The sequence below is a fragment of the Pristiophorus japonicus genome, chromosome 10 (assembly GCF_044704955.1).
Source record: "Pristiophorus japonicus isolate sPriJap1 chromosome 10, sPriJap1.hap1, whole genome shotgun sequence".
Classification (NCBI taxonomy): domain Eukaryota; kingdom Metazoa; phylum Chordata; class Chondrichthyes; family Pristiophoridae; genus Pristiophorus; species Pristiophorus japonicus.
This window is the reverse complement of record NC_091986.1, coordinates 148,045,112-148,070,127: the sequence shown is the minus strand read 5'-3', so window position 1 is coordinate 148,070,127 and position 25,016 is coordinate 148,045,112. Positions and strand designations below refer to the sequence as shown.

General features: G+C 46.8%; 1 protein-coding gene across 1 annotated transcript in view; it reads left to right on the top strand.

Annotated features, from left to right (window-relative positions):
- The window catches only part of alkbh8 (alkB homolog 8, tRNA methyltransferase), a 62,557-nt gene extending 43,957 nt beyond the window's left edge, over nucleotides 1–18,600 (top strand). Inside the window, exons 7-11 of the mRNA XM_070892163.1 lie at nucleotides 5,601–5,707; nucleotides 6,736–6,887; nucleotides 9,467–9,735; nucleotides 14,400–14,549; nucleotides 17,967–18,600. Of these exons, the coding sequence (XP_070748264.1) occupies nucleotides 5,601–5,707; nucleotides 6,736–6,887; nucleotides 9,467–9,735; nucleotides 14,400–14,549; nucleotides 17,967–18,512 (1,224 nt within the window). The 3' untranslated portion in view covers nucleotides 18,513–18,600. The remainder of the gene's footprint in view (nucleotides 1–5,600; nucleotides 5,708–6,735; nucleotides 6,888–9,466; nucleotides 9,736–14,399; nucleotides 14,550–17,966) is intronic.
- Nucleotides 18,601–25,016: the final 6,416 nt, after the last annotated feature.

Sequence of the window (25,016 nt, the reverse complement as noted above, 5' to 3'; positions counted from 1 at the left end):
GGGTCGGGGGGAGCGGGTCTCGGGTCGGGTCGGGGGGGGAAGCGGGCCTCGGGTCGGGGCGGGGGGGGGAGCGGGTCTCGGGTCGGGGCGGGGGGAGCTGGTCTCGGGGCAGGGGGGGGGGGGGGGAAGCGGGTGTCGGGTCGGGGTGCGGGTGTCTGGTTGGGTCTGGCCGGCGGGGGGGGGTTAGCAGGTGTCGGGTCGGGTCTGGTGGGCGGGGGGAGCGAGTGTCGGGCGGGGAGCAGGAGCTGGCCGTCGGAGGAGCCTTATTCACGCAGCCCCAGTGAGGCCATTCAGCCAGGGCTAGGGGCTGCGTGCTTCGGGCCCCTCCCACACAGTTCGGCGCCTGGAGCTACTGCACTTGCGTGCCGACTGTAGCGCGCGTGTGCAGAGGTCCCGGCACTGCTTTCAGCGCTGGGACCTGGCTCCGCCCCCCCCCCCCCCCACAGCTCGTGCTGGCTGCGCCGAGGGCCAGAGGACCTGTAAGTAGGTGGAGAATACCGAGGATTTTTTTAGGCGCGTTTTAGGCGCGAAAAACGGGAGCCCAGCTCAGAGGGGCGCCCGTTTTTTTTCTTGTGGAAACTTGGGCCCTATATGGGTAGAGCTGCGAAATGCCGAAGGGCAGAAAACGTTAGTGGGAGTTGTGTACAGACCATCAAACAGTAGTAGGGAGGTTGGGGATGGCATCAAACAGGAAATTAGGGACGTGTGCAATAAGGGTACAGCAGTTATCATGGGTGACTTTAACCTACATATTGATTGGGCTAACCAAACTGGTAGCAATACTGTGGAGGAGGATTTCCTGGCGTGTATAAGGGATGGTTTTCTTGACCAATACGTCGAGGAACCAACTCGAGAGCAGGCCATCCTAGACTGAGTCTTCTGTAACGAGAGAGGATTAATTAGCAATCTGGTCGTGCGTGGCCCCTTGGGGAAGAGTGACCATAATATGGTAGAATTCTTCATTAAGATGGAGAGCGACACAGTTAATTCAGAGATTAGAGTCTGAACTTCAAGAAAGGAAACTTCGATGGTATGAGGCGTGATTTGGCTAGGATAGATTGGCGAATGATACTTAAAGGGTTGACGGTGGATAAGCAATGGCAGACATTTAAAGATCACATGGATGAATTACAACTATTGTACATCCCTGTCTGGCGTAAAAATAAAACAGGAAAGGTGGCTCAACTGTGGCTAACAAGGGAAAATAGGGATAGTGTTAAGTCCAAGGAAGAGGCATATAAATTGGCCAGAAAAAGCAGCAAACCTGAGGACTGGGAGAAATTTAGAATTCAGCAGAGGAGGATTAAGGGTTTAATTAGGAGGGGGAAAATAAAGTATGAAAGTAAGCTTGCAAGGAACATAAAAACTGACTGCAAAAGTTTCTATAGATATGTGAAGAGAAAAAGATTAGTGAAGACGAATGTAGGTCCCTTGCGGTCAGAATCAGGTGAATTCATAATGGGGAACAAGGAAATGGCAGACCAGTTGAACAAATACTTTGGTTCTGTCTTCACTAAGGAAGACATGAATAACCTCCCGAAAATACTAGGGGATAGAGGGTCTAGCGAGAAGGAGAAACTGAGGGAAATCCTTATTAGCCAGGAAATGCTGTTAGGGAAACTGATGGGACTGAAGGCCAATAAATCCCCAGAGCCTGATAGTCTGCATCCCAGAGTATTTAAGGAAGTGGCCCTAGAAATAGTAGATGCATTGGTAGTCATTTTCCAAAATTCCATGGACTCTGGATCAGTACCTATGGATTGGAGGGTAATTAATGTAACCCCACTTTTTAAAAAAGGAGGGAGAGAGAAAACACGGAATTATAGACCGGCTAGCCTGACATCGGTGGTGGGGAAAATGCTGGAATCAATTATTAAAGGTGTAACAGCAGCGCATTTGGAAAGCAGTGATAGGATTGGTGCAAGTCAGCATGGATTTATGAAAGGGAAATCATGCTTGACAAATCTTCTAGAGTTTTTTGAGGATGTAACTAGTAGAGTGGATAAGGAAGAACCAGTGGATGTGGTGTATTTGGACTTTCAAAGAGCTTTTGACGAGGTCCCACACATGAGATTAGTGTGCAAAATTAAGGCACATTGTATTGGGGGTAATGTAATGACGTGGATAGAGAACTGGTTGACAGACAGGAAGCAGAGAGTAGGAATAAACAGGTCCTTTTCAGAATGACGGGCAGTGACTAGTGGGGTACCGCAAGGTTCAGTACTGGGACCCCAGCTATTTACAATATACATTGATGATTTGGATGAAGGAATTGAATGTACTATCTCCAGGTTTGCAGATGACAACAAGCTGGGTGGCAGTGTGAGCTGTGAGGATGCCAAGAGGCTGCAGGGTGACTTGAACAGGTTAGGTGAGTGGGCAAATGCATGGCAGATGCCATATAATTTGAATAAATGTGAGGTTATCCACTTTGGTGGCAAAAACAGGAAGGCAGATTATTATTTGAATGGTGACAGATTAGTAAAAGGAGAGGTGCAACGAGACCTGGGTGTCATGGTACATCAGTCACTGAAGGTAGGCATGCAGGTACAGCAGGCAATAAAGAAAGCAAATGGCATGCTGGCCTTCATAGCGAGAGGATTTGAGTATAGGAGCAGGGAAGTCTTACTGCAGTTGTACAGGGCCTTGGTGAGACCACACCTTGAGTATTGTGTGCAGTTTTGGTCTCCTAATCTGAGGAAGGGAGTGCAGCGAAGGTTCACCAGACAATTCCCGGGATGGCAGGACCGACATATGAAGAAAGACTGTATTGGCTAGGCTTATACTCACTGGAATTTAGAAGAATGAGAAGGAATCTCATAGAAACATATAAAATTATGATGGGACTGGACAGGTTAGATGCAGGAAGTATGTTCCCGATGTTGTGGAAGTCCAGAACTACGGGTCACAGTCTAAGGATAAGGGGTAAGCCATATAGGACCGAGATGAGGAGAAACCTTTTTACCCAGAGTGGTGAACCTGTGGAATTCTCTACTACAGAAAGTTGTTGAGTCTAGTTCGTTGGATATATTGAAGAGGGAGTTAGATGTGGCCCTTACAGCTAAGGGGATATGGAGAGAAGGCGGGAGTGGGGCACTGAAGTTGCATGATCAGCCATGATCATATTGAATGGCGGTGCAGGCTCGAAGGGCTGAATGGCCTGCTCCTGCACCTATTTTCTATGTTTCTATGATACACAGTGAATAAAGGCCTCCGAACGCAATCCTACATTCCTCCAGGACTACCAGGTATTTTCGTAGATTTTTTTCGAGTCTGAGGCGTTTGTCCGAAGGTAGCCTCCGACCGCATTTTTCCCCCCAATACTTCCCCTTGCTTTAGTAGATTCCTTTGGTTTGGCAATTATTTTCTCGTATTGTATCATATCTTGTGGGTTGAGGAGGCAGAATTGACCCTTTATGCAATGTTCTCTCGTCCTGCTGAACCAGGCTCTCTGGAGAGGCTGACTAAGAATTCCATAAATGGATTCCCTTTTTTCTCATCTCAATCCTCACAGGAATCTTTTTCAAGTACCTGGTCATCAAACTTTGATTTGTCTGACAAGCTCCATAGCACAAGGATATTCATCATCATAGGCAGTCCCTCGAAACGAGGATGACTTGCTTCCACGCCAAAAAAGGATGAGTTCACAGGTGTTTCAATGAAGGATCTAATGTTCCAGGTCCTGAACTACATATTGAAGGGTGGAAGATGCCTGTGCATGGATTTTTTTAACGTGTGATGGCCGTTGCACACCAACCACCGCACGGGCTTGACAGAGCCAGGTCTTGGTCCAGTGGCAAGGATTAACCAAGACGACTGGAGACCTGCTCCACTGCACGGGCCTAGTGCGCACACATATCGCAGTGTGGGCTGGCCTGTGCTGTTCCTGGGCCCACGCCTCTTCTGGGCCCTGATCACGTCCCTCTACAATCTCTCGCCGCGCCTTCGCCCCGTCCTCGCCGTTCCTGCTGTACCTGCCCACGCTCCAATCACCAAACCGGACCTGGATGACGTCCCTCTTCGCTGCCGTCGCCCTCCTGCACCAGCTCTCACTGTACCTTGCAGTGGTATGCCACCACGTTGCCCATGGTCGCCGCTCCTTTTATGGCCCCTACCTGCCGCTGATGGTCTCTCGCAGGTCGGGGCCGCCACGCCGGATATTACATTGTTAACAGCTGCCCCAGCTCTCTCTCATGGTACTGTAGGGTTTAAATGGCTGCTTAATGCTTTTAACAGAAGTTGGCCCATGTCCTTGATCTTACCACTGTGCGGGTATTTTAGTGCACGACTTATCAGTGTCCGATACTACTACAATTACTAAATTCCCGTCTGTCGGCTCAGCAGCGACGATTGGGCCATGTGATTCCCTCCACTCTTATTGGTTCTGAACTAGCCTGGCCGCTATATCAACTGTATCCCTTTCTGTGACAAGTCATTCTTGACATTGTCTATCCTGGACTTCTTGGGTCTTCCTTGATTTCTTGTTCCAAGTACCTCTATATACTGGGCTATGAAAGGTATTCTAGCGTTTTCGATTCTTGAAGTGTGCCTAGCCATGTCCTCCTTGGATCCTCTGTATAAATTTTTTTTTTGTCTAAACCATATTCTTCTTATATCTTTCTTGATTCTTTGCATCCTGGATACTCTCAATATTCCTCTCAACCAACTCAACTCTACTGTTAGTTTCTTTTGCATTTCAACTTTTCTCATTTGCCAGCACTTAGATGCACATAATGATATGGGGATAACTATTGCTTCATAAACGCTTATTATTTTTTACCAACATCGCTTTAGCCTTCCATATACTGCGCAATTTTTCAAAGGCAAGTCCAATCCTTCTTTTGATGTCTTCTTCACAACTCCCACTCTCTGACACAAATCCACCAAGGTGTACACACTTTTCCCCCTGTTCAATTGCATCACTGCTCCACAAAACAGCAAAATCAGGGGTTACAGTTAACCCTTGATTAATACGGAAACATTAATTTCCAAGCTATAGCTAACCCAATGGCCCAGTGAGCAAAGGCAACACTCATAATAAACAGAAAGTCCTCTGTTTGATTCTCCACGGCAACAATTATGTCACTGCGATCGCATCATTGCCGCAGACCTGAAACGTTAACTCTGTTTCTCTCCACAGGTGCTGCCTGACCCGCTGAGATTTCCGGCATTTTCTGTTTTTATTTCAGATTCCAGCATCCGCGGTATTTTGCATTTGCTCCAGCAACTATTTCTTGCTCACTGGTAGAAGGTATCTTGTGTAATAGTCTTCCACAGTTTAATTGTTGTTGTCCTGACACAATCAACTGCTTGTCATTGATTTTAATAAATGCTAATTTAAAAAAAGGCTATTTTTCTAATTTTATTGCATTGAACATAAGAACAATTTAGATAAGAAATACCTACATAATACATGCATGAGAGTTTCTCATTGCTGTCAGTTCATACATTGGATACTGTGTTTTGCTGACAATTGAAATAAATGAGTACTTTCCCACTTTGTGACAGCAGAAGTTTTTTTAGCTTGACATCTTTTAATCTATATTTTAAAGTTATTTTGGATTTAAAACAAAAAAAAGTATTTATTTTTCTATCTGTAGACAGTGATGGATTTTAAACACCCAACTGGCTGCAGTGTTGCAGTGATGTTACCCCGTCGTAGTCTGCTGGTGATGACGGGTGAATCCAGATATCTCTGGAGTCATGGGTGAGTAATATACGATTAGACAAACTGCATATTTTGCATAATTTTCAAAAACAAATGGCTAAGAACAATTAAATTATCTGAATTGTACCCTTGGTAATGAGCTATATAGAGAAATTATGAAGGCACTGTTGATGTATGTTTTATCCCTTGTCTCGTTATGCTCTAGTTGTATTGTGCTGCTGGCAGTGTCCTGGCAGCCAGCTCCAGGGTTTTGCCTCTGCTGCTCAGAATGTGTTTGCATGGAATGATACTCCGTGATTTATTTTAAATATAAAAAGAAAAACACTGAATCTGAAAATGCTCAAGATACAACAGACCTTTGAAAAGAGAAAATACATTGTTTTGTGTTGCCCCTTGTTGCTGGCATTTCTGTGTTCTGTGTTTTGGCAGTAACCCAGCTTTTTGGAAAGAATCAATTAATGTTTGTGTTCTTTCATTTTACACACTCAACTGAAGGTATTCTCTTAAAGACACTGCACTGTACCATACTTACTGTTCCTAGTTTGTGATGAAACTGCAGCAATTTTGTACACATGACTGTGGACATTTTTTAATTGGATGGTTAATTCTATTTATACATTTGGCTATCTCCAGGAAGATTAATTTATAGGGGATGAAAGTCATTCGTAAGTTAGGAATGGTTAAACAATAGGGCATGAGCATTGGTACTGCTTCAAGAAATTGTGGATGGGTATTCTGAGTCATTGCAAATGTGATTGATTAATTTACAGCACCTGCCAACAATGCATATGTACCATAGCAGAAAATTGATGATAGGGAGCTTATTTGCAGTCGTTCAACTGGTCGATCCATCCAGTTTCCGGAAGCTAAACTGGTGTCTGTACCTTTTTATTGTTTAAACGTTTATTTCACAAGTCTAGCCCTAACATACTTGTAACAAATTTATCTATGAATCTACTTAATCTACTTCCTTTATCACTTCAGTGCTGGCTATGAGATGTTTATCTATATTGTAAGTGAAATGCTCACTCCTGATGTAGCCATTGTCCTTTTTTTCCATTCAACAGAATTACACCTAGAAAGTTTGATGTGGTGCCAGCATCAGAGATGCAAAAGACTGGAACCATCAGTGGTGACATCAGTAACTTGACCTTAAACAAGAGGGGGACGAGGACAAGTTTTACTTTCCGGAAAGTCAGGATGACGCCCTGTGATTGTGGTAAGTGTGTTTTAAACAAAAAAAATCTGAGTTCTTTTTATGCCAAGCACTGTTCTCTGATCAGGCGGTTGTCTGGATGATTTGATCATATCTCTGCTGATGTAATTCCTGAGCTGGTTATTGTGATGTATGTGAAAGTAGATTGAGACACCTCGCCCTCTATTTTTTTTCTTCTTTTTAACCTCTGCTCCTCAACCCCTGATTATATGTGATGCTGCCAGTTGATTAGATGTTCTTGATATAATTACTTGTGCATAACAGAATTTTATTAAGCCTAAAGTGAACTGCAATTGATTTATATATCTTCATTGCACTATTCCATGAACATAGGACTAAAGGACACAAGTCTTTAGTGTAGTTAGAGATTAGAAACAACATTTCTCCCTTGCCCCCCTACACATTAATGGATGTGTGGAGCAGACTTCCAGAGAAAATAGTTGATTTGGTGTAAACTGAAGCCTTTATGAGCAAGCCAGATTGATATCTGTTGAGATTGAGGGCTACAGGCAGATTAACAACACTGTTTGACACATTTTCAGGTACGGTATTGGAAGGAACTTGCTATTTCTTAAAGTAAGGATGTTGGTGATGGGGCAGGGAAATAGTCCATGATAGAAAAATCATAAACAAACTCTAGGTGGAGTGGCCTTGAAAGCCAAAAGGCCTTTCTCATTCTGAGCTTTATGTTTTAATGCTTCCTTCCTTAGAGGATATGATCAGCTCTTTGTGGTGCAATGGGAACGCACTTCTGAAATCCTATGACTGTTGCTGCCATATTTTCTCCTATCACTGCTCTGCTGATACTGCTACAGCCCATCATAGAAGTTGCCGAATAATAATATATTTCTAGTCTGAGGAATATTTTTAATGTTTTTTTAAATCTTACGGTGAGGGATGTTGAGGAATTAAACATTTAGAAACATAGAAACATAGAAAATAGGTGCAGGAGTAGGCCATTCGGCCCTTCGAGCCTGCACCGCCATTCAATGAGTTAATGGCTGAACATGCAACTTCAGTACCCCATTCCTGCTTTCTCGCCATACCCCTTGATCTCCCTAGTAGTAAGGACTACATCTAACTCATTTTTGAATATATTTATTGAATTGGCCTCAACAACTTTTTGTGGTGGAGAATTCCACAGGTTCACCACTCTCTGGGTGAAGAAGTTTCTCCTCATCTCGGTCCTAAATGGCTTACCCCTTATCCTTAGACTGTGACCCCTTGTTCTGGACTTCCCCAACATTGGGAACATGCTTCCTGCATCTCACCTATCGAAACCCATCAGAATTTTAAACGTTTCTATGAGATCCCCTCTCATTCTTCTGAACTCCAGTGAATACAAGCCCAGTTGATCCATTCTTTCTTGATATGTCAGTCCCGCCACATGGGAATCAGTCTGGTGAACCTTCGCTGCACTCCCTCAATAGCAAGAATGTCCTTCCTCAAGTTAGGAGACAAAAACTGTACACAATACTCCAGGTGTGGCCTCACCAAGGCCCTGTACAACTGTAGTAACACCTCCCTGCCCCTGTACTCAAATCCCCTCGCTATGAAGGCCTTCTTAACCGCCTGCTGTACCTGCATGCCAACCTTCAATGACTGATGTACCATGACACTCAGGTCTCGTTGCACCTCCCCTTTTCCTAATCTGTCACCATTCAGATAATAGTCTTTGCCATCAAAGTGGATAACCTCACATTTATCCACACTATACTTCATCTGCCATGCATTTGCCCACTTACCTAACCTATCCAAGTCACTCTGCAGCCTCATAGCATCCTCCTCGCAGCTCACACTGCCACCCAACTTAGTGTCATCTGCAAATTTGGAGATACTACATTTAATCCCCTCGTCTAAATCATTAATGTACAATGTAAACACCTGGGGCCCCAGCACAGAACCTTGCGGTACCCCACTAGTCACTGCCTGCCATTCTGAAAAGTACCCATTTACTCCTACTCTTTGCTTCATGTCTGCCAACCAGTTCTCAATCCATGACAGCACACTACCCCCAATCCCATGTGCTTTAACTTTGCACATTAATCTCTTGTGTGGGACCTTGTCGAAAGCCTTCTGAAAGTCCAGATACACCACATCAACTGGTTCTCCCTTGTCCACTCTACTGGAAACATCCTCACGTTTGCCATGCAGTGTCAGCATTCAGCACTACCAGGTCAGCTTTGTTTGTCAGCTTAGCTTGGTTAGCACTATCGCTGGAATAAATTGGGCAACTTCATAATGAATTAGTAAGGATGATGGAATATGGAGTATCTGGATAGAAAGTGTGTGTTAACATAGGATAGAAGTTTGCTTACTCATCATGCAAACACTGTAGATGGAGGAAATACACAAAGCTTTACAATTAATAATGCATTAAGTTTGTGAAAAAGTCAGTTGGAAGGAAAATTCTGTTTAACTTCAAATTATTGTCACAATGTGGTGTCACCTTTGGAACAGCTATTCTTGTGATAACTGAAATGTACAAAAGTTTACATGTGCAATTTTATTTTGGTTCTAATTCCAGATGTTAAATTATATCCATTTTAATTAGAAAAAGGATGTTCTGCTCTTGTCTGCAGCTTACCCAGATGTCTGTGACAGTCAGATTAGTTGCAAGTGCAGGGACCCTCCACCCTCTGTTCCAAGCAGTGATGATGATGCCTCAAAGCTGGAGCACAAGTATGTGCACAATGTCTATGATGAGATTGCTGGCCACTTCAGTAGTACCAGGCACTCCCCATGGCCAAAGGTGATCGAATTCCTCGAAGCACTGCCAGATGGAGCTTTTGTGGCTGATGTTGGTTGTGGGAATGGTAAATACTTGGGTGTGAACAAGGAATTGTTCATGGTAAATATATATTTCTTAATCTTCAAATACAAAATGACTGTGTAAAACTTTTACATTTTTAAATTAAGGTTGCAGAAACTGTATTCAGCTTTGATTACTTAGAATAGGTTCACAGGAGAAATTAAGCCTTTTAAATTCTTCAAGGGGAGGAGGAGAAATTGTATCCTCTTTTATACCCTATGCAATATTATAGCAACTGTATTAAGGAATGCTACCAAACTCTAGAATTTCTGGCTTATCATAAACAAGACCCGAATGTGCACAATCTCCAACGTGGGTGAATCGACTGACATTTTGGCACCAACATAAAACTGGCTTATGGACAGTGACTCCTTGCTCCTCACCAAAGTCTCCCTGCTTGGCTACACATTCCAATACTTGTCCTGCCCAAACATCTGGGGCAATAGTGAAGCTCTGATCAAATTCCACCTCGGATTCTCTCTCTTTCACAACCCTTGCATCTCATCTGACACCTTTTCCTCTTGAAGCCCCTCAGCCTCTTTCATCCCTCCTGTCTCTTGCTTAAAATGATCATTTCTATCTACTACCCTTGCAAGCCCCATGGCAACTTCATCACCTCCCTTAGCCTCTTCAGTAAGCAACTTCTCATCCTCAGAGACTTCAACACACGCACTTAAACTCCCTCGGCTTCTCTGCCCACACTCAATTTCACCCTTTACATAAACTCTCCAAACCACATCCACTCCATCTCTTTGACCTCACCATCTGATAGGCCCTCTTCACCTTCAAGGTCTCTATCCCTGATCACTCCCTCATTTCCTTTACCACCTGCATCCCTCTGTCTTCCTTCAATACTGCAACCATTACCCTCTGCCCCTGTTTCTAAAAATAAATAGCTTTCCCCGAGCTCCCTTACAAATTCACTCAAACTCCAGCTCCCTCTCTTTGTGGCCTTCACCCATTCTTTTGAGTTGATCAACTGCTTCCTTGCCTGTGCTTTCGCTGAACTTGTTTCCAGCAAATCCAAATTGCTGTCAAGATGTGAATGAGTGAAAATTTCTTCCAACTGAACACTGGTTTTGGTCTGTCTTTGTTTTAAGCTCTGCTGTAAAATCTACAGCTTGCAGCTGCTTGCCCCCTCCCCTGCACACCCAGACAATTGCTCAGGCTGAATCGGGCCTTGCAGAACTGTGCTGTCTTATTTCATCTAGAGTTGAGTTTCAACTCCCACTTTCTACCCTAACCAAGATTGTTTATTTCTACATCCACAATATCGCTGTCCTCCATCCCAAACTCCCTACTGTCAGCAAATGTGTTGAATTTAAAACCCTCATCATCTTCAAATCCTTCCACAACTTCACCCCACCGTACCTTTACAACATTCTCAAACTTGCATCTTGCGTTGCCAACTCTGGTTGCAGACGTTCCTGGAGGTTTGATCACATGGTGTTCTGACTGCGTGATGCCTGACCGCGTGATATCTACAAATGTTACTGCATTAACCTTTATAAAGGTTGGGTCTTCTGTATTTGAGTATCTTTGCTCATGGTTTTGCGGCAGCAGCTGTTGTGCGAGAAGTTCTGATAACCAGGAGGCCATCCATGAGCATGGGAAGAAGGGAAATCAAGGGCGGGAAAGAGGGGAAAGTGAAGGCAGGGAGTAATTCGCAGGGAGAAACCAGAGGTGGGAGGAACTTCGATTCCACCAGTAACTAATAGTAACTCACAGAAATTGCATCAATACTGGTAACACTCAGATTTCCCTCAACCACAATAACACAATATCTCACTATAAGTAACTGGTAGTAATAGATGTAACGCCCCAACATCCTACCTGTAACTAGTAGTAATCCTATAACCCACTGATATTTACTCCGAAACAATAGCCATAATTCCCCCGCACTGCACAAGGTCTGGTCAGACCCCAGTTGATGCCACTTCTAATAGCCCCCATCTCTCTCCGTGGACTTCGGTTCTGTGTGAAAGTGACAACTCTGAATTGGGAACCTTAGTCAGAGCCGCTCTATACTTGGACTTCACAAATCAAAACCGACTGCACAGACTAACCTGAACCAAACCGAGAGATTGCTCAAAGGGCAGTGGGCTTGGCGTTTGGGACAGTTCACACAGGGCACATCGTCCCAAGCTCAGCTCAGCACCAACGTTTCTCAAACATTCCCTGGTCTCCGTCACAATAAAGGAGATTTTCCATAGAATGATAGAAAATGCATCAGAGGTGGAGGCCATTCAGCCCCCATGCCCTTGCTGACACTCTCTTAAGTAACCCCATTTCCCCCAGATCCATTTTTAAACATTTATCTCATTCCTTTTTAAACAACAGTCTAGTTTGCCTCAATAGCCAAGTAGTGAAGTATCCCATGGTATAGTAGCCATGGGTTCAAGAACCTTCTTTCTTCCTTCCCCCTTGGTTCTTCCAGTGGGAATCCTGTCTCTGTTCTTATTTGCCCACAGTAAGATTCCCAGGTTTTACTCACCCCTTTACTGGCTGCTCCTGTCTCCGCTCTACCACCAATCACCAGGTTGCTACTGCTCCCAGCTCTGCAGAAAATATTGTTCCCCCACCCCCCGTTCATTTCTTCCTCGAGCCCCCATTCTCCATCTCTCCGCCAAACCCCCATGCGCGAAATGCTGATACAACAGACATTTCTCCTGAGTTACCTGCAGCAGCACTCGGGAGAGGAACCGCTGATTTCGGGAGACTCCAGCAGAAACCAGAAGGGTTGGAAACCCTAATAACATCCCTTCGGCTCTCTGACTCTGTGCATCTGTCCTTTCTACCCATTATTACTGGCAGAGCCTTGCACCTCACTCTGTGGACTTCCTCCATAAACCCCTCTGCCTTTCCTCTTCTCTCGTAAAAATTTCTTAAAATGCTTTTTTCTAATCAAGCTTTTTGTCACCATTCCTAACTCTTCTACCAAGTCTTGATTCTTTTTTATTTTCCCTCTGAAAAGTGCCATGTCATGTTTTTCTATGTTAACACTGCCATATAAATGCAAGTGGTTGTAGTTATGAATTCTAGTGAGATATTTGAAATCCTATTTCTCTAGAATACTGAGAATTAGAGTCAAATTTATAAAAAAGAATGCTGCATTTGGAGAAAATAACATGAGTACATGGGGGTAGGGATCAGCACACATCACAGCAACAAAATTAGTTAAAATGTTCTTCTGCTCAGTGAAAATGAGCCACTAATAAGAAAACGACTCATTTGCCACTCACTGTTGATACCAAAAGTATATTATAGCTGACTCATGCAAAACACCAAGGTAATCAAATAGCACAATACAGCAATCTACCATTTCACACTCCGGCCCAAACAGCATCTCTCTCTACTCCCCTTCCGGAACAGGGTCTTTCTTTTCCGTCTCCTCTTTCTCTAGGTTCACCACACAACTGCCTACAGTAACTTTTTTTACCTGTAATTATTTTTGTTGTTCAATGCTTATTATTATAATTAATATAGCTAATATGGCCCTTTTTTTTATCCTGTTCAAACAAGGTGGTGTTGGCTAATGTATTCTGAGCGCAGAGAGGATATTTACATTGCTGCCAGCATGGAGTTAATAGTTTAATACCATGTAAGATGAAGGTCATTTTGTCTGTGCTGTGTCAAGCCAATTACCTGCTGCCACTAGATGTGCTACAGGGCTGATAGAGTATTGAATGTGTGTGCATCAGACTCAATAATGCTTTGAGCTATGTTTATCAAACTTTCAAAAGTGGTTGTTATTTAGGTCAGGATATGATTGAGTATGAAAAATACATGGCTTGTGGGCTCATTTTGTCCCCATATCTCCCATTTTTACTCCGTTTCTCTCCCATTGCCTCCTTTTTGAAATGGAAAATCTCACTTTTTAGGTTGACTGCCTAAATTGAAACCGATGGGAATCAAAAACAGCTTGACAGTTGAACTTGCAGCCTCCAGCTTAACAGCCATGCAGTGAATTACTTGTTCTACTGTGAAGGACCATTCTAATGTGCTTATCATTGTAAAACCTTAAAAATGACTTAAGATCTGTGCCAATCTTTCATTTTACATATTTATCTGGATTCTTGGTCTTGCCACCAATGCTCAGGGTTAATATCTAAAGTTGGACAGTTTGGAGGATTTTGCAGGTTGGAGGATTTGGGAGATTAATGATTGTCTCTTAATAAATATTACAATGAGAAGCTTGAGATGCACATTAAGTAAATGGGGAGTGAGTGGGAGGGGATTTGCATCTGATTGTGTGAGGTTGGTTTGATGGTGAAACATCAAAATGTGTGATCCATTCCTTTGATGTTGCTGATCTTTTTGGCAGAACTCCCCCCCCCCCCCCCCCCCATAAATGTTACAAGGATACTGGTCTGTGATAAAGATTACTTAATATCAAAAATAATATCACAGCTGTTTGCACTCACTTCTACAAGTATTAAATCAGAACTGTCATAATATTTAATGTGTGTTCTTTGTCTCCCAAGAAGTGACTTAAAATCTTATTTATATGCTTAATATTCTCTCAGAACTTTTAATCTGAATATGAGAATACTCTGATCAATATCATTGGTTTACTGAGTTGAAACTTATTTGTATATTAAATGAATAGCAGCTTGTTAATAGTTGATTTGGAATTTGAGAATTTTTGTGATTGCATAATTTGCAATATTTTAAAGTTCCATTCTTACATTCTCATTTAACAGGTGGGTTGTGATCGCAGCAAAAACCTTGCTGATATTTGCAGAGAGAGAAAGTTTGAGGTTTTCATCTGTGATGGCTTGCTTGTGCCCCTGCGTAGTGGTATTTGTGATGCCTGTATTTCTATAGCTGTTGTTCATCACTTTTCAACAGAGGTAACTTAAGACTAATCTATCGGTATGGGAATGTACTGAGAATTGTAACATGTTACTTACTTTATTTTGCGCTTTCTTAGATTGAACCAATGATATTTAATAAAGTGAGGGGAGAGGAGGAGGAGGAGGATGGCGGGGGGAGGAGGGGAGGAAAGAGGGGGAGGGAGAAGGGGGTGGAGGGAGAGGAGGGAGAGGGGGGTGGAGGGAGGGGAGGGGGGAAAGAGGGGGAGGAGGGGAGGAAAGAGGGGGAGAGGAGGGAGAAGGGGGTGGAGGGAGAAGGGGGTGGAGGGAGGGAAGGGAGAGGGGTGGGGAGAGGAGGCGGGAGGAGAAGGGGAGAGTGGGGGAAGAGAGGATGGGGGAGAGTGGGGGGAAGGGAGGGGGGGAGAGAGAGGGGTGGAGGGAGGGAGGGGGGAGAGAGAGAGGGGTGGAGGGAGGGGGGAGAGAGAGAGGGGTGGAGGGAGGGAGGGGGGGAGAGAGAGAGGGGTGGAGGGAGGGGGGGGGAGAGAGAGAGGGGGGGAGAGAGAGAGGGGGGAGGGGAGGGAGGGGGGAGGAGAGAGGGGTGGAGGGAGGGGGGGGAGAGAGAGAGGGGTGGAGGGAGGGGGGGAGAGAGAGAGGGGTAGAGGGGGGGGAGAGAGAGAGGGTGGAAGGGAGGGGGTGGAGGGAGGGGTAGAGGGAGGGGGTGGAGGGAGAGGGGTGGAGGGGAAGAGGGAGGGGGGAAGAGGGAGAGGGGTGGAGGGGGGGGGAAGAGGGAGAAGGGTGGAGAGAGATGGGGGGGGGAAGAGGGAGAGGGGTGGAGAGAGATGGGGGGGAGAAGAGGGAGAGGGGTGGAGAGAGATGGGGGGGAGAAGAGGGAGAGGGGTGGAGAGAGATAGGGGGAAGAGGGAGAGGGGTGGAGGGAGGGGGGGAAGAGGGAGAGGAAGGGAGGGGGGGAGAGAGAGGGGTGGATGGGGGGGAGGAGGGGGGGAAGAGGGAGGGAGGGATGGGGGGGAAGAGGGAGGGGGAGGGAGGGAAGAGGGAGGGGGAGGGAGGGATGGGGGGGAGGGAGGGATGGGGGGAAGAGGGAGGGAGGGGTGGAGGGAGAGAGGGGTGGAGGGAGGGAGATGAGGGGGGTGGAGGGAGGGAGGGGTGGAGGGAGGGGGTGAGAGGGATGGAGGGAGGGGATGAGGGGTGGAAGGAGGGAGGCAGGGGGTGGAGGGAGGGTTGGAGAGGGAGGGGGAGGGTTGGAGAGGGGAGGGGGGAGGAGAGGGGGGAGGGTGGAGAGGAGTGGAGGGAGGGAGGGGAGGGGGAGAGGGAGAAGGTGGAGGAGGAGGTGGGGAGGAGTGGGGGTGTGGAGAGGGTGGACGGAGGGTGGAGGTGGAGGGTTGATGGAGGGTTGCGGGGGGGGGAGGGGGTGGATGGGAGGGGAGGGAGAGGGTTGGTGGGGGCGGGAAGGGGAGGAAGAGGGTGGAGAGAGGCGGGAGGGGGAAGCTGAACGGGCCCGGCTGACGTGAAGAAGCCGGGCTGAAGACTTTGGCCGGGGCCCGCCCCCAGCAAGATGCCGGGCAGGCGGGCCCCGCCGAAGGAAGAGGGAGCGGACCGGAGCTGAAGGGGGGAGGGGGATGGCCGCGGAGCAGGAGCTGGCGGGGGGAGCAGTGGAGCGGGAGCTGGGCAGGGGGAGCGGCAGACAGCGGAGCGGGAGCTTGGGGGTGGGGGGGCGTGTGAGATAGCCAGAGGGAGCGAGAGCTGAACAGGGGGAAGCCGGAGCAGGAGCTGGACGAGGGAGGTGCAGTCCGATCTTCGCCGCCCCAGTGAGCCCATTCGGCCAGGGCTAGGGGCTGCGTGCTTCGGCCCCTCCCACTGTTTCGGGCGCCTGGAGCTACTGCACATGCGCGCTCACTGTAGCGCGTATGTGCAGAGGTCCCGGCATTGTTTTCTTTGCAGGGACCTGGCTCCGCCCCCACAGCTTGTGTTGCGCCGTGCCGAGGGCCTGGATCGACCTGAGGGAGTGGAGAATACCGAGGTAAGTTTTTGACGCGGTTTTGAGCGCGGAAATCAGGCGGCGCAGCCCGAAACTTGACCCCATGGTTTCATCTTTTTAATTTAACTGTCGCTAAGGAGATTGTTGAGGTGAAAGCCAGCCTATTCTGGAAAAAGATTTGAGATAAGTTGCATGATCTCAAGAGTATTAAAGTGTATTATGTTTGTGATGATTGCTGTTGAAAGAGAAAGCACGTTGGGAAAGAGTTATGAATGGTAACGCTCCTCTAATCTTGGTGAATATTCATTACATTTTAGCTGATCAATGCAGACAGGGGTGGAGAAAGGAAATAGGCATGCTTGTGACAATCTTTTTAAATAGACATACCACTCTTTTTATGTCTAATTCCCAACCCTGTTGTAGTAACACCATGCTCCTTAAACAAGCCCTGTCATTCTGGTTTCCTTCCCATAATCCCCTACTTAACACTCTAAGCTCATCTCTTCTATGAGATTCAACTTCTGACCCAATGCTTTCTGAGATTGTAAATGGCTCCCACTTGCTCTTGCAATGTTCCTTTCTATTTCAAAATCACCATCACCACCCTCCTCAAAAGGGTAACATTCACCTGCCTGTAAATTCCAGCTGCCACCCCTTCTCTAACCCCCGACCTCTCTTTTGCCCCCTCCCCCATTCCCTTCATAGGATCCGATACATTCCCTTTTTTTCTGTTTCACTTGGTCACACAGCTTTCAGCCATATTGGTCCTCCTCTCTGTAACTCCTTGCCCAAACTCCTTTGCGTTTTACCTCCCTCCTTCAAAAGCCTACTCAAAACCATTTCCTTGCCCAAGCTATTTTGAACAATAACAGAAATTGCTAGAAACACACAGCAGAGAACAATGATAAGTTAACAGTATTGGTACAGGCCCTTCCAAACTGAATTTTGCTTTTTATTTGCTATACTGTTGTGTTTGTTGCAGACTTGGTAATTATGAACCACGGAGTACCTAGTTATTTCACTAGTAATGAATAATTTAATAATTTACTCAACTTACTAGTCTTTTCCCGTTCAGTATAAATGGGATATTCCACTCTACACCTATATCCATTTATTATGTTTTTTAAAACGAAGACACTTTTTCCAAACTAAGCGAGACTTTAGTCCTAACACTTTGTACCATTTTGTCATATGCATGGATTAGGGACAATGTGCAAAGTTAATGAGGAGTAGCTCTTGTACACCTTTTTAACAGCAAGTTGTCTGCCTAGGTAACCCTTATCTGAGGAGTGGTACATGGTATGAGGGGCCCTAAATGGGAATGTGTGGATAATAGACATTACTGTACTTAAGCAGTTGTCTACATCATGCTCTACTATAAACTAGTAACTGCATATGTACAAAATATCTTGCTCCATTTTGCAATAGATCTTGTTCAGTGAGAATTTCTTTTGTCACAGGGAAGGAGGCTGTCAGCCATCAAAGAGATTGTGAGACTTCTACGACCAGGAGGCAAAGGACTTATTTATGTTTGGGCAATGGAGCAGGAACATAACAAAGTAAAATCTAAATATCTCATGGAAAGAAAAGGAAAACCTATCCAATCACAAAAAAAATGCACCGAAATGCCAACAGCGGATGAATGCTCTAACATCAATCAAGATACCAATAAAATGGATTTAGCTTGTTTCAATCAGTTGGCAGATGTTAGTAAGGACACAATAGATAAACAAAACAGTGCAAAGCTGCCTGTTCACACAAATCGAACCTCCTTTGATTCACAAGATCTGCTTGTTCCTTGGCATTTGAAAGATGGAGTTAAAAGACACAATAAAGTCTCGCCACTGCCACCTACTGGGTCCAAAGAACTTGCAGTTTTCCATCGTTATTATCATGTTTTCTCTGATGGAGAATTAGAAAACCTGTGTAGAAGTATATCAAGTATTAGGATCGTGCAGAGTTATTATGATCAAGGGAATTGGTGTGTAATAATTGAAAAATGCTAAAATGTTCTAAGTGACTTATGTACTTATAAACCCAGACTTAGATTTTATTTTGAAACTTGTTTCACATATGGAAACATTGTAATAACAGACTGCATTAAAAAAAATTCTATTTATGCTTAATAAAGAGACAATTATGACTAAACCAATGCTTTTTCACGTCGAGATGCTTGCCTTTATTAAAGCCTTAAGTGTCAGCTGTGGCTCAGTGGATAGGTTACATAGAAAATAGGAACAGTAGGCCCTTCGAGCCTGCACCGCCATTCAGTATGATAATAGCTGATCCTCAATCTCAACACCATATTCCCGCTTTCTCCCCATACCTCTTGATGCCTTTTATGTCTAGAAATCTATCCATTTCCTCCTTAAATATATTCAGTGACTTGGGTCTCCACAGCCTTCTGTGGTAGAGAATTCCTCAGGTTCACCACCCTCTGAGTGAAGAAATTTCTCCTCATCTCGGTCCTAAATTTCCTACCCCGTATCCTGAGACTGTGACCCCTTGTTCTAGACTTCCCAGCCAGGGGAAACATCCTTCCTGCATCCAGTATGTCCATGTTGTAGGTTCAAATCCCACTCCAGGAACTTGAGCACAAAAATCTAGGCAGACACTCCAGTGCAGTGCTGAGGGAGCATTGCACTGTCAGAGGTGCCGTCTTTCGGCCCTGTCTGCCCTTTCAAGTGGACATAATAGATCCCATGATGCTATTTCGAAGAAGAGCAGGGGAATTATTCCTAGTGTCCTGGCCAATATTTTGGGAATCCCTTGGAGTCGAGGATGACTTACTTCCACACTAAAAATGAGTTCCAATGCAGGACCTACAGGCTCTGTCACAGGTGGCGCAGATGGTGGTTGAAGGGAGGGGTGGGTGGCGTACAAAGCATTACCCTCAGCGATTTTTGCTGCGGTCTGAGGATCTGCCCCGCACTTCCACCCAGCTCCTGCAGATGCGTCATTAACGACATCATCAGAGCGCATACCACAACAGCTCCGCCCCGGAAGGTAAATTCACTTCAAAAAGTCTTCCGGCTGCCTATCGTGCCAACGGTAGTTTTTTGGGTCAGTACACAGTGGTCAAGACCGCCAGCACCCTTTAAAGGCATGTTGGATGTAGCTGCATTCATTTGATAATTTTTCAGACTTTTCACAAGTTTGCCAATTGCCTTGTTCAGAGTGGGATTGAGTGCTAGTGAGCTCGGGTCTTCAATCTCGACAGCACAGAACCCTCATTGTGGAGGTTCTCCTTGCGGAGGCAATGGGGTCAGTGCTGGCAGCGGAACGCCTCCTACACATTGTGCGCGGCGGAGAGGCACGCAGGAGAAGGCGGTGCCATCTCCCAACGGCTCCAGAGGCACCATGCAGAAGGCCATGGAGATGGCAATAGACCTCAACCCAGAGAGGTGGCCCAGGAAGGACCTGCCGTGAGGAGGAGGGTCAAGTATGCTAACCCCCCCCACCCCTGCAGCAGATGGTGAGCAAAATCGAGAGGAAGCAGGGTGCACAGGAGGCAGATGTTTGCCAGCAGCAGGCTGCAGAGGGTGAGGAGCAGCAACAGAGCGTGAGGGAAAAGGCAATGAGGCAGCTGCCATAGGAAGATGTGAGTATAGACGTGGTGGCAGAAGGCTCTGTATCGTCTACAGGAAGCAGTTTTCGTTCATGGACCAGACGGATGACCAATGTCTTCAGGGACTTCGATTCCGGAGAGGGGTTATAAGGAAATGCACAAGGGTGATAAATGATTGTGTATGCCACCCCAGGACTGCTGCGCAGCAAGCCTACAATGACTCATTCAGTCGCCAGGTGCTTAATTCAGCAATGCATCGGGATCCTTAAACAGAGGTTCCGTGGCCTGGATCGCTCTGGTGGAGTGTTGCAGTACTCGACTGAGCAGGTCTCCCTATTCATGGTCGTCTGCTGCATGCTTCACAACCTGGCAATCATGAGGGCACAACCATCGGAGGACAAGTCAGCAGTACCACTTGAGGAGGAGGCGCAGGAGCATGACATGGAGGAGGAGGAGGAGGCACCGGAGGAGGACCAGGATACGGGTCGCCAGCCACGCAGGAGGCAGCACCGCCATCCAAACCCTACAAGGGAAGTGCAAAACTCTGCTGCAATTTTCCGATGAGTTCATGCCCACTTCACCCTTCATCTTTGCATCTCCATGGCCAACCCAATGAGCCATTTCACACATCATTGGCCACAGTGAAATGAGAGACCTGCATAGAGAGTGGAACACAAAATAAAGATTTATTACGTAAGAAAGAAAGGTGCAGAAACATACACAATCATTTATCACCCTTGTGCATTTCCTTATAACAGTGTCTCCCCTGTGGCTGTATCATGGGTCTGGAAAGGCTGCTGTGTTTCAGGTGCAGAAGTTACAGGTGTCCTAGGACACCTTCGACCAGCTCTAGCCCTGGAAGGGCCGGCTGCAGACTGGACAGCACCCTCCTCGGTGTGTTCAGTTGGGATTGGCTGGGGGCGATTCCATGCTTGTCGGCAATGGCAGAGTGACAGGTCTGGGGTCAGGACTGCAGTAATCCTGAGAGCACTCCATTATTCTGGTCTGAGGAGCCTGCGCCACTCCCCTGGGGCAGCACCTCACCATCTCCACCAATCTGCCACGATAGCAACAGTCAGATCTCGCGTGGCATCCAGCTGAGATTGCATGAGAGCAGACACAGTCTTGATGCCATCAGAGACGACAGCAGTAAGACGCTCCGTGGCCTGTTGCCCAGAGTGCATGAGAGCATTCTGAGCTTCCAGGGTAGCGGCCATCCTCTCCAAAGCAGCACTCAGACGTTCGTTCCCTTACGCCTGTGCTGTAACGATAGCCGCCATATTGCCAACGTGACGTGGCATCATAGCTGGATCCGCACGGTCTCTCTGGGAGTCCACCATCATCTGCACACTGGCAATGATGGGCTCCATGGTGTGCGCAGAGCTGTCCACAATGCGGGAGGCAGACTCCTCCACGCTCATGACCACTTGCGACAGGCTCTTGGGCACCTTTGCCGTTACCCCCAACATCTGGGAATGCATGGTCGCCACCCTTCTTTCATTCATCATCATAGGCAGTCCCTCGGAATCAAGGAAGACTTGCTTCCATTCCTAAAGTGAGTTTTTTGGTGGCTGAACAGTCCAATACGAGAGCCACAGACCCTGTCACAGGTGGGACAGACATTTGTTGGGGGAATGGGGGGGTGGGACTGATTTACCACACGCTCCTTCCACTGCCTGCTCCTGACCTCTTCACACTCGCGGCATTGAAATTTGAAGCGCTCAACGCCCTCCCGAATGCACTTTCTCCACCTAGGGCGGTCTTAGGCTGGGACTCCCAGGTGTCAGTGGTGATGTCGCACTTCACCAGAGAGGCTTTGAGAGTGTCCTTGTAATGTTTCCGCTGCCCTGAAGGAGCTCCGCATAGAGCAATTGCTTAGGGAGTCTCGTGTCTGGCATGCAAACTATGTGGCCTGCCCAATGAAGTTGATCGAGTGTGGTCAATGCTTCAATGCTGGGATGTCATCCTGGGCGAGGTCACTTATGTTGGTGCGCCTGTCCTCCCAGGGGATTTGCAGGATCTTGCGGAGATATCATTGGTGATATATCTCCAGCGACTTGATGTGTCTTCTGTACATCGTCCATGCCTCTAATCCATACAGAAGGGCAGGTATTACTATAGCCCTGTAGACCCAACATCGATGGACTCGTCTGAGTCCTCTGCAGCAGAACTCACGTGCGAACTTGCTCCCCAAATAGATGGCACCCGAGATTGCCTTTGCCCTTGACCATGCTGCAGCCCCATAGGCCTCGGTGCATCACCCAGTGCAAACCCCTCTGCTACATCTAACTGACCCGACCGCATACTGCCAGTATCTGAGCTGGCATGTGCGAGTGTAGGAAGCAGAGACACAGTGCTGCCAGCAGTGTCGCCCTCTTCCTCAGCCTCATCGGACATGCTGCCAATAGATGGAATGGCCTCTAGGGTCTCTCGCTGGCTTTGGCTTCAAGTGGTCTCAAGGTTGTTGTCCGGGCTTTGGCTCACACTCGGTGTCTCATCTACAATCATAAATGGCACAAGGGCTCCTGTGAGGGTGAGGTAAGGCATTGCACCATGCAGCCTGCAACTTACACACAATCATAAGCAAATGTGTGGTAGGAACTGGCACTTTCAGAGTGAAATGGCATAAAGGAAAGTCACCACTTACTGATGTTGCCCCAAGCGAGATCCACACGACCAGCAGCCACAAGGAAGGCAACATGTGGGCCCACTAGCCTCTGAACCCTTCCAGATGAATGAGCTGCTGGATATCTGGCTTGCCACCATCAGTGTTGCTCTATATGATACTGAGAAACCTTCACCTGCAAAGCAAATAAGGCTTGCTAAGAAGCAATGTCATGAGGCCTCGCCAATGAGTGCAAGTCTGGGTCCATTACATGCAGGTGTAACTGACATGAAAGGGAGCCTCCTTTGCGAGAACGCACATATTCGGGCCTCAGCAATCAAATGTTGCTTCAGTGACTATATAATGAAGGTTGGAAATAAGAGGTGAAGGAGAGGCTCGGAGATGGAAGGTGAGGAGTTGGGGAACATGTACTCACTTTCATCAGTCGAATTATGTCGTTGAGCCTTTTGCGGCATTGGGCGGCTGTGCGGTCATGAATGGAGGTCCCCGAGATTTGCACAGCGATCTCTCTCCAGGTATTAACAAACAGAGCACGGGTTGGTCTGCCTATGTAGGGGTAAAGAACGCGCCTCCTTCCCTCCACAGCTTCGATGAGGGTCTCGAGTTCCACATCTGGTGGCCCTCCTTGCTCCTCCTGGATTCACCATGCCTTCACAAGAAAATGATTCCCTCCTCAGGGCCTAGCTGCAAACCCTGCCCTTTAAGAAGGCCAGGGAGCAGCTGGCTCATTAGCAGTAAATCGGCACCAGAAGAATTTCGTAGCCCAATTGGGCACTACGCACCCATACTGCTGCAAACAGCCCGTTCCCGCTACCAATACCGCTCCGCTCCTTTTTTCAAGCAAAAATTCTGAATTTCCATCTCATGGCCGCCACATCCATTGCGGCAGTAATGATTGGCAAACAGCGATCGGTGTGCCTCGTTTCGGGCAGTGGCCAATTTCAGCCCCTCAGTCTGTCAGGAACAATTCACAAGAAGAAGCATGCGAGCAATCTGGAAGGAATGTCTGTCATTTCTCTCACTTAACCCTACCTCACTGTGGTGTGTCTTTAAATCAGGACCCCAGCATACAGGGGATCATCGGCACAAATTACAGTATCGACTATGTGTCCAATGTCTGTTGCATGTCATTGCATTGTCCTGCAACTGCAGATATTTTACTGCACTGTGATTAAGTTGCTTCCAGTGGAAGGAGGGGAATTAAAATCATTCTTCACATAAGTGCTCAACATGAACAACTTGAACAAAAGCAAAATACTGCAGATGGTGGAATACTGCAGATGGTGGAATCTGGAATAAAAACAGAAAATGCTGGAAATCGCAACGGGTCAGGCAGCATCTGTGGAGAGAAAGCAGAGTTAACGTTTCCGGTCGATGACCCTTCATCAAAACTGGAGCGTGTTTGGAAAGAATGGATTCTTAACAAGCCCTGAAAGCGGGAAACATAGAAACATAGAAAATAGGTGCAGGAGTAGGCCATTCGGCCCTTCGAGCCTGCACCACCATTCAATAAGATCATGGCTGATCATTCCCTCAGTACCCCTTTCCTGCTTTCTCTCCATACCCCTTGATCCCCGTAGCCGTAAGGGCCATATCTAACTCCCTCTTTCATATATCCAATGAACTGGCATCAACAAATCTTTGCGGCAGGGAATTCCACAGGTTAACAACTCTCTGAGTGAAGAAGTTTCTCCTCATCTCAGTCCTAAATGGCCTATCCCTTATCCTAAGACTGCCCCCCCCCCACCCCGGTTCTTGACTTCCCTAACATCGGGAACATTCTACCCCCATCTAACCTGTCCTGTCCCGTCAGAATCTTATATGTTTCCATGCGATCCCCTCTCATCCTTCTAAACTCCAATGTATAAAGGCCCAGTTGATCCAGTCTCTCCTCATATGTCAGTCCAGCCATCCCGGGAATCAGTCTGGTGAACCTTCGCTGCACTCCCTCAATAGCAAGAATGTCCTTCCTCAGATTAGGACACCAAAACTCAACACAATATTCCAGGTAAGGCCTCACCAAGGCCCTGTACAACTGCAGTAAGATCTCCCTGCTCCTACACTCAAATCCCCTAGCTATGAATGCCAACATGCCATTTGCCTTCTTCACCGCATGTTGTACCTGTATGCCAACTTTCAATGACTGATGAACCATGACACCCAGGTCTCGTTGCACCTCCCCTTTTCCTAATCTGCCGCCATTCAGATAATGTTCTGTCTTCGCGTTTTTGCCCCCAAAGTGAATAACCTCACATTTATCCACATTATACTGCATCTGCCATGCATTTGCCCACTCACCTAACCTGCCCAAGTCAC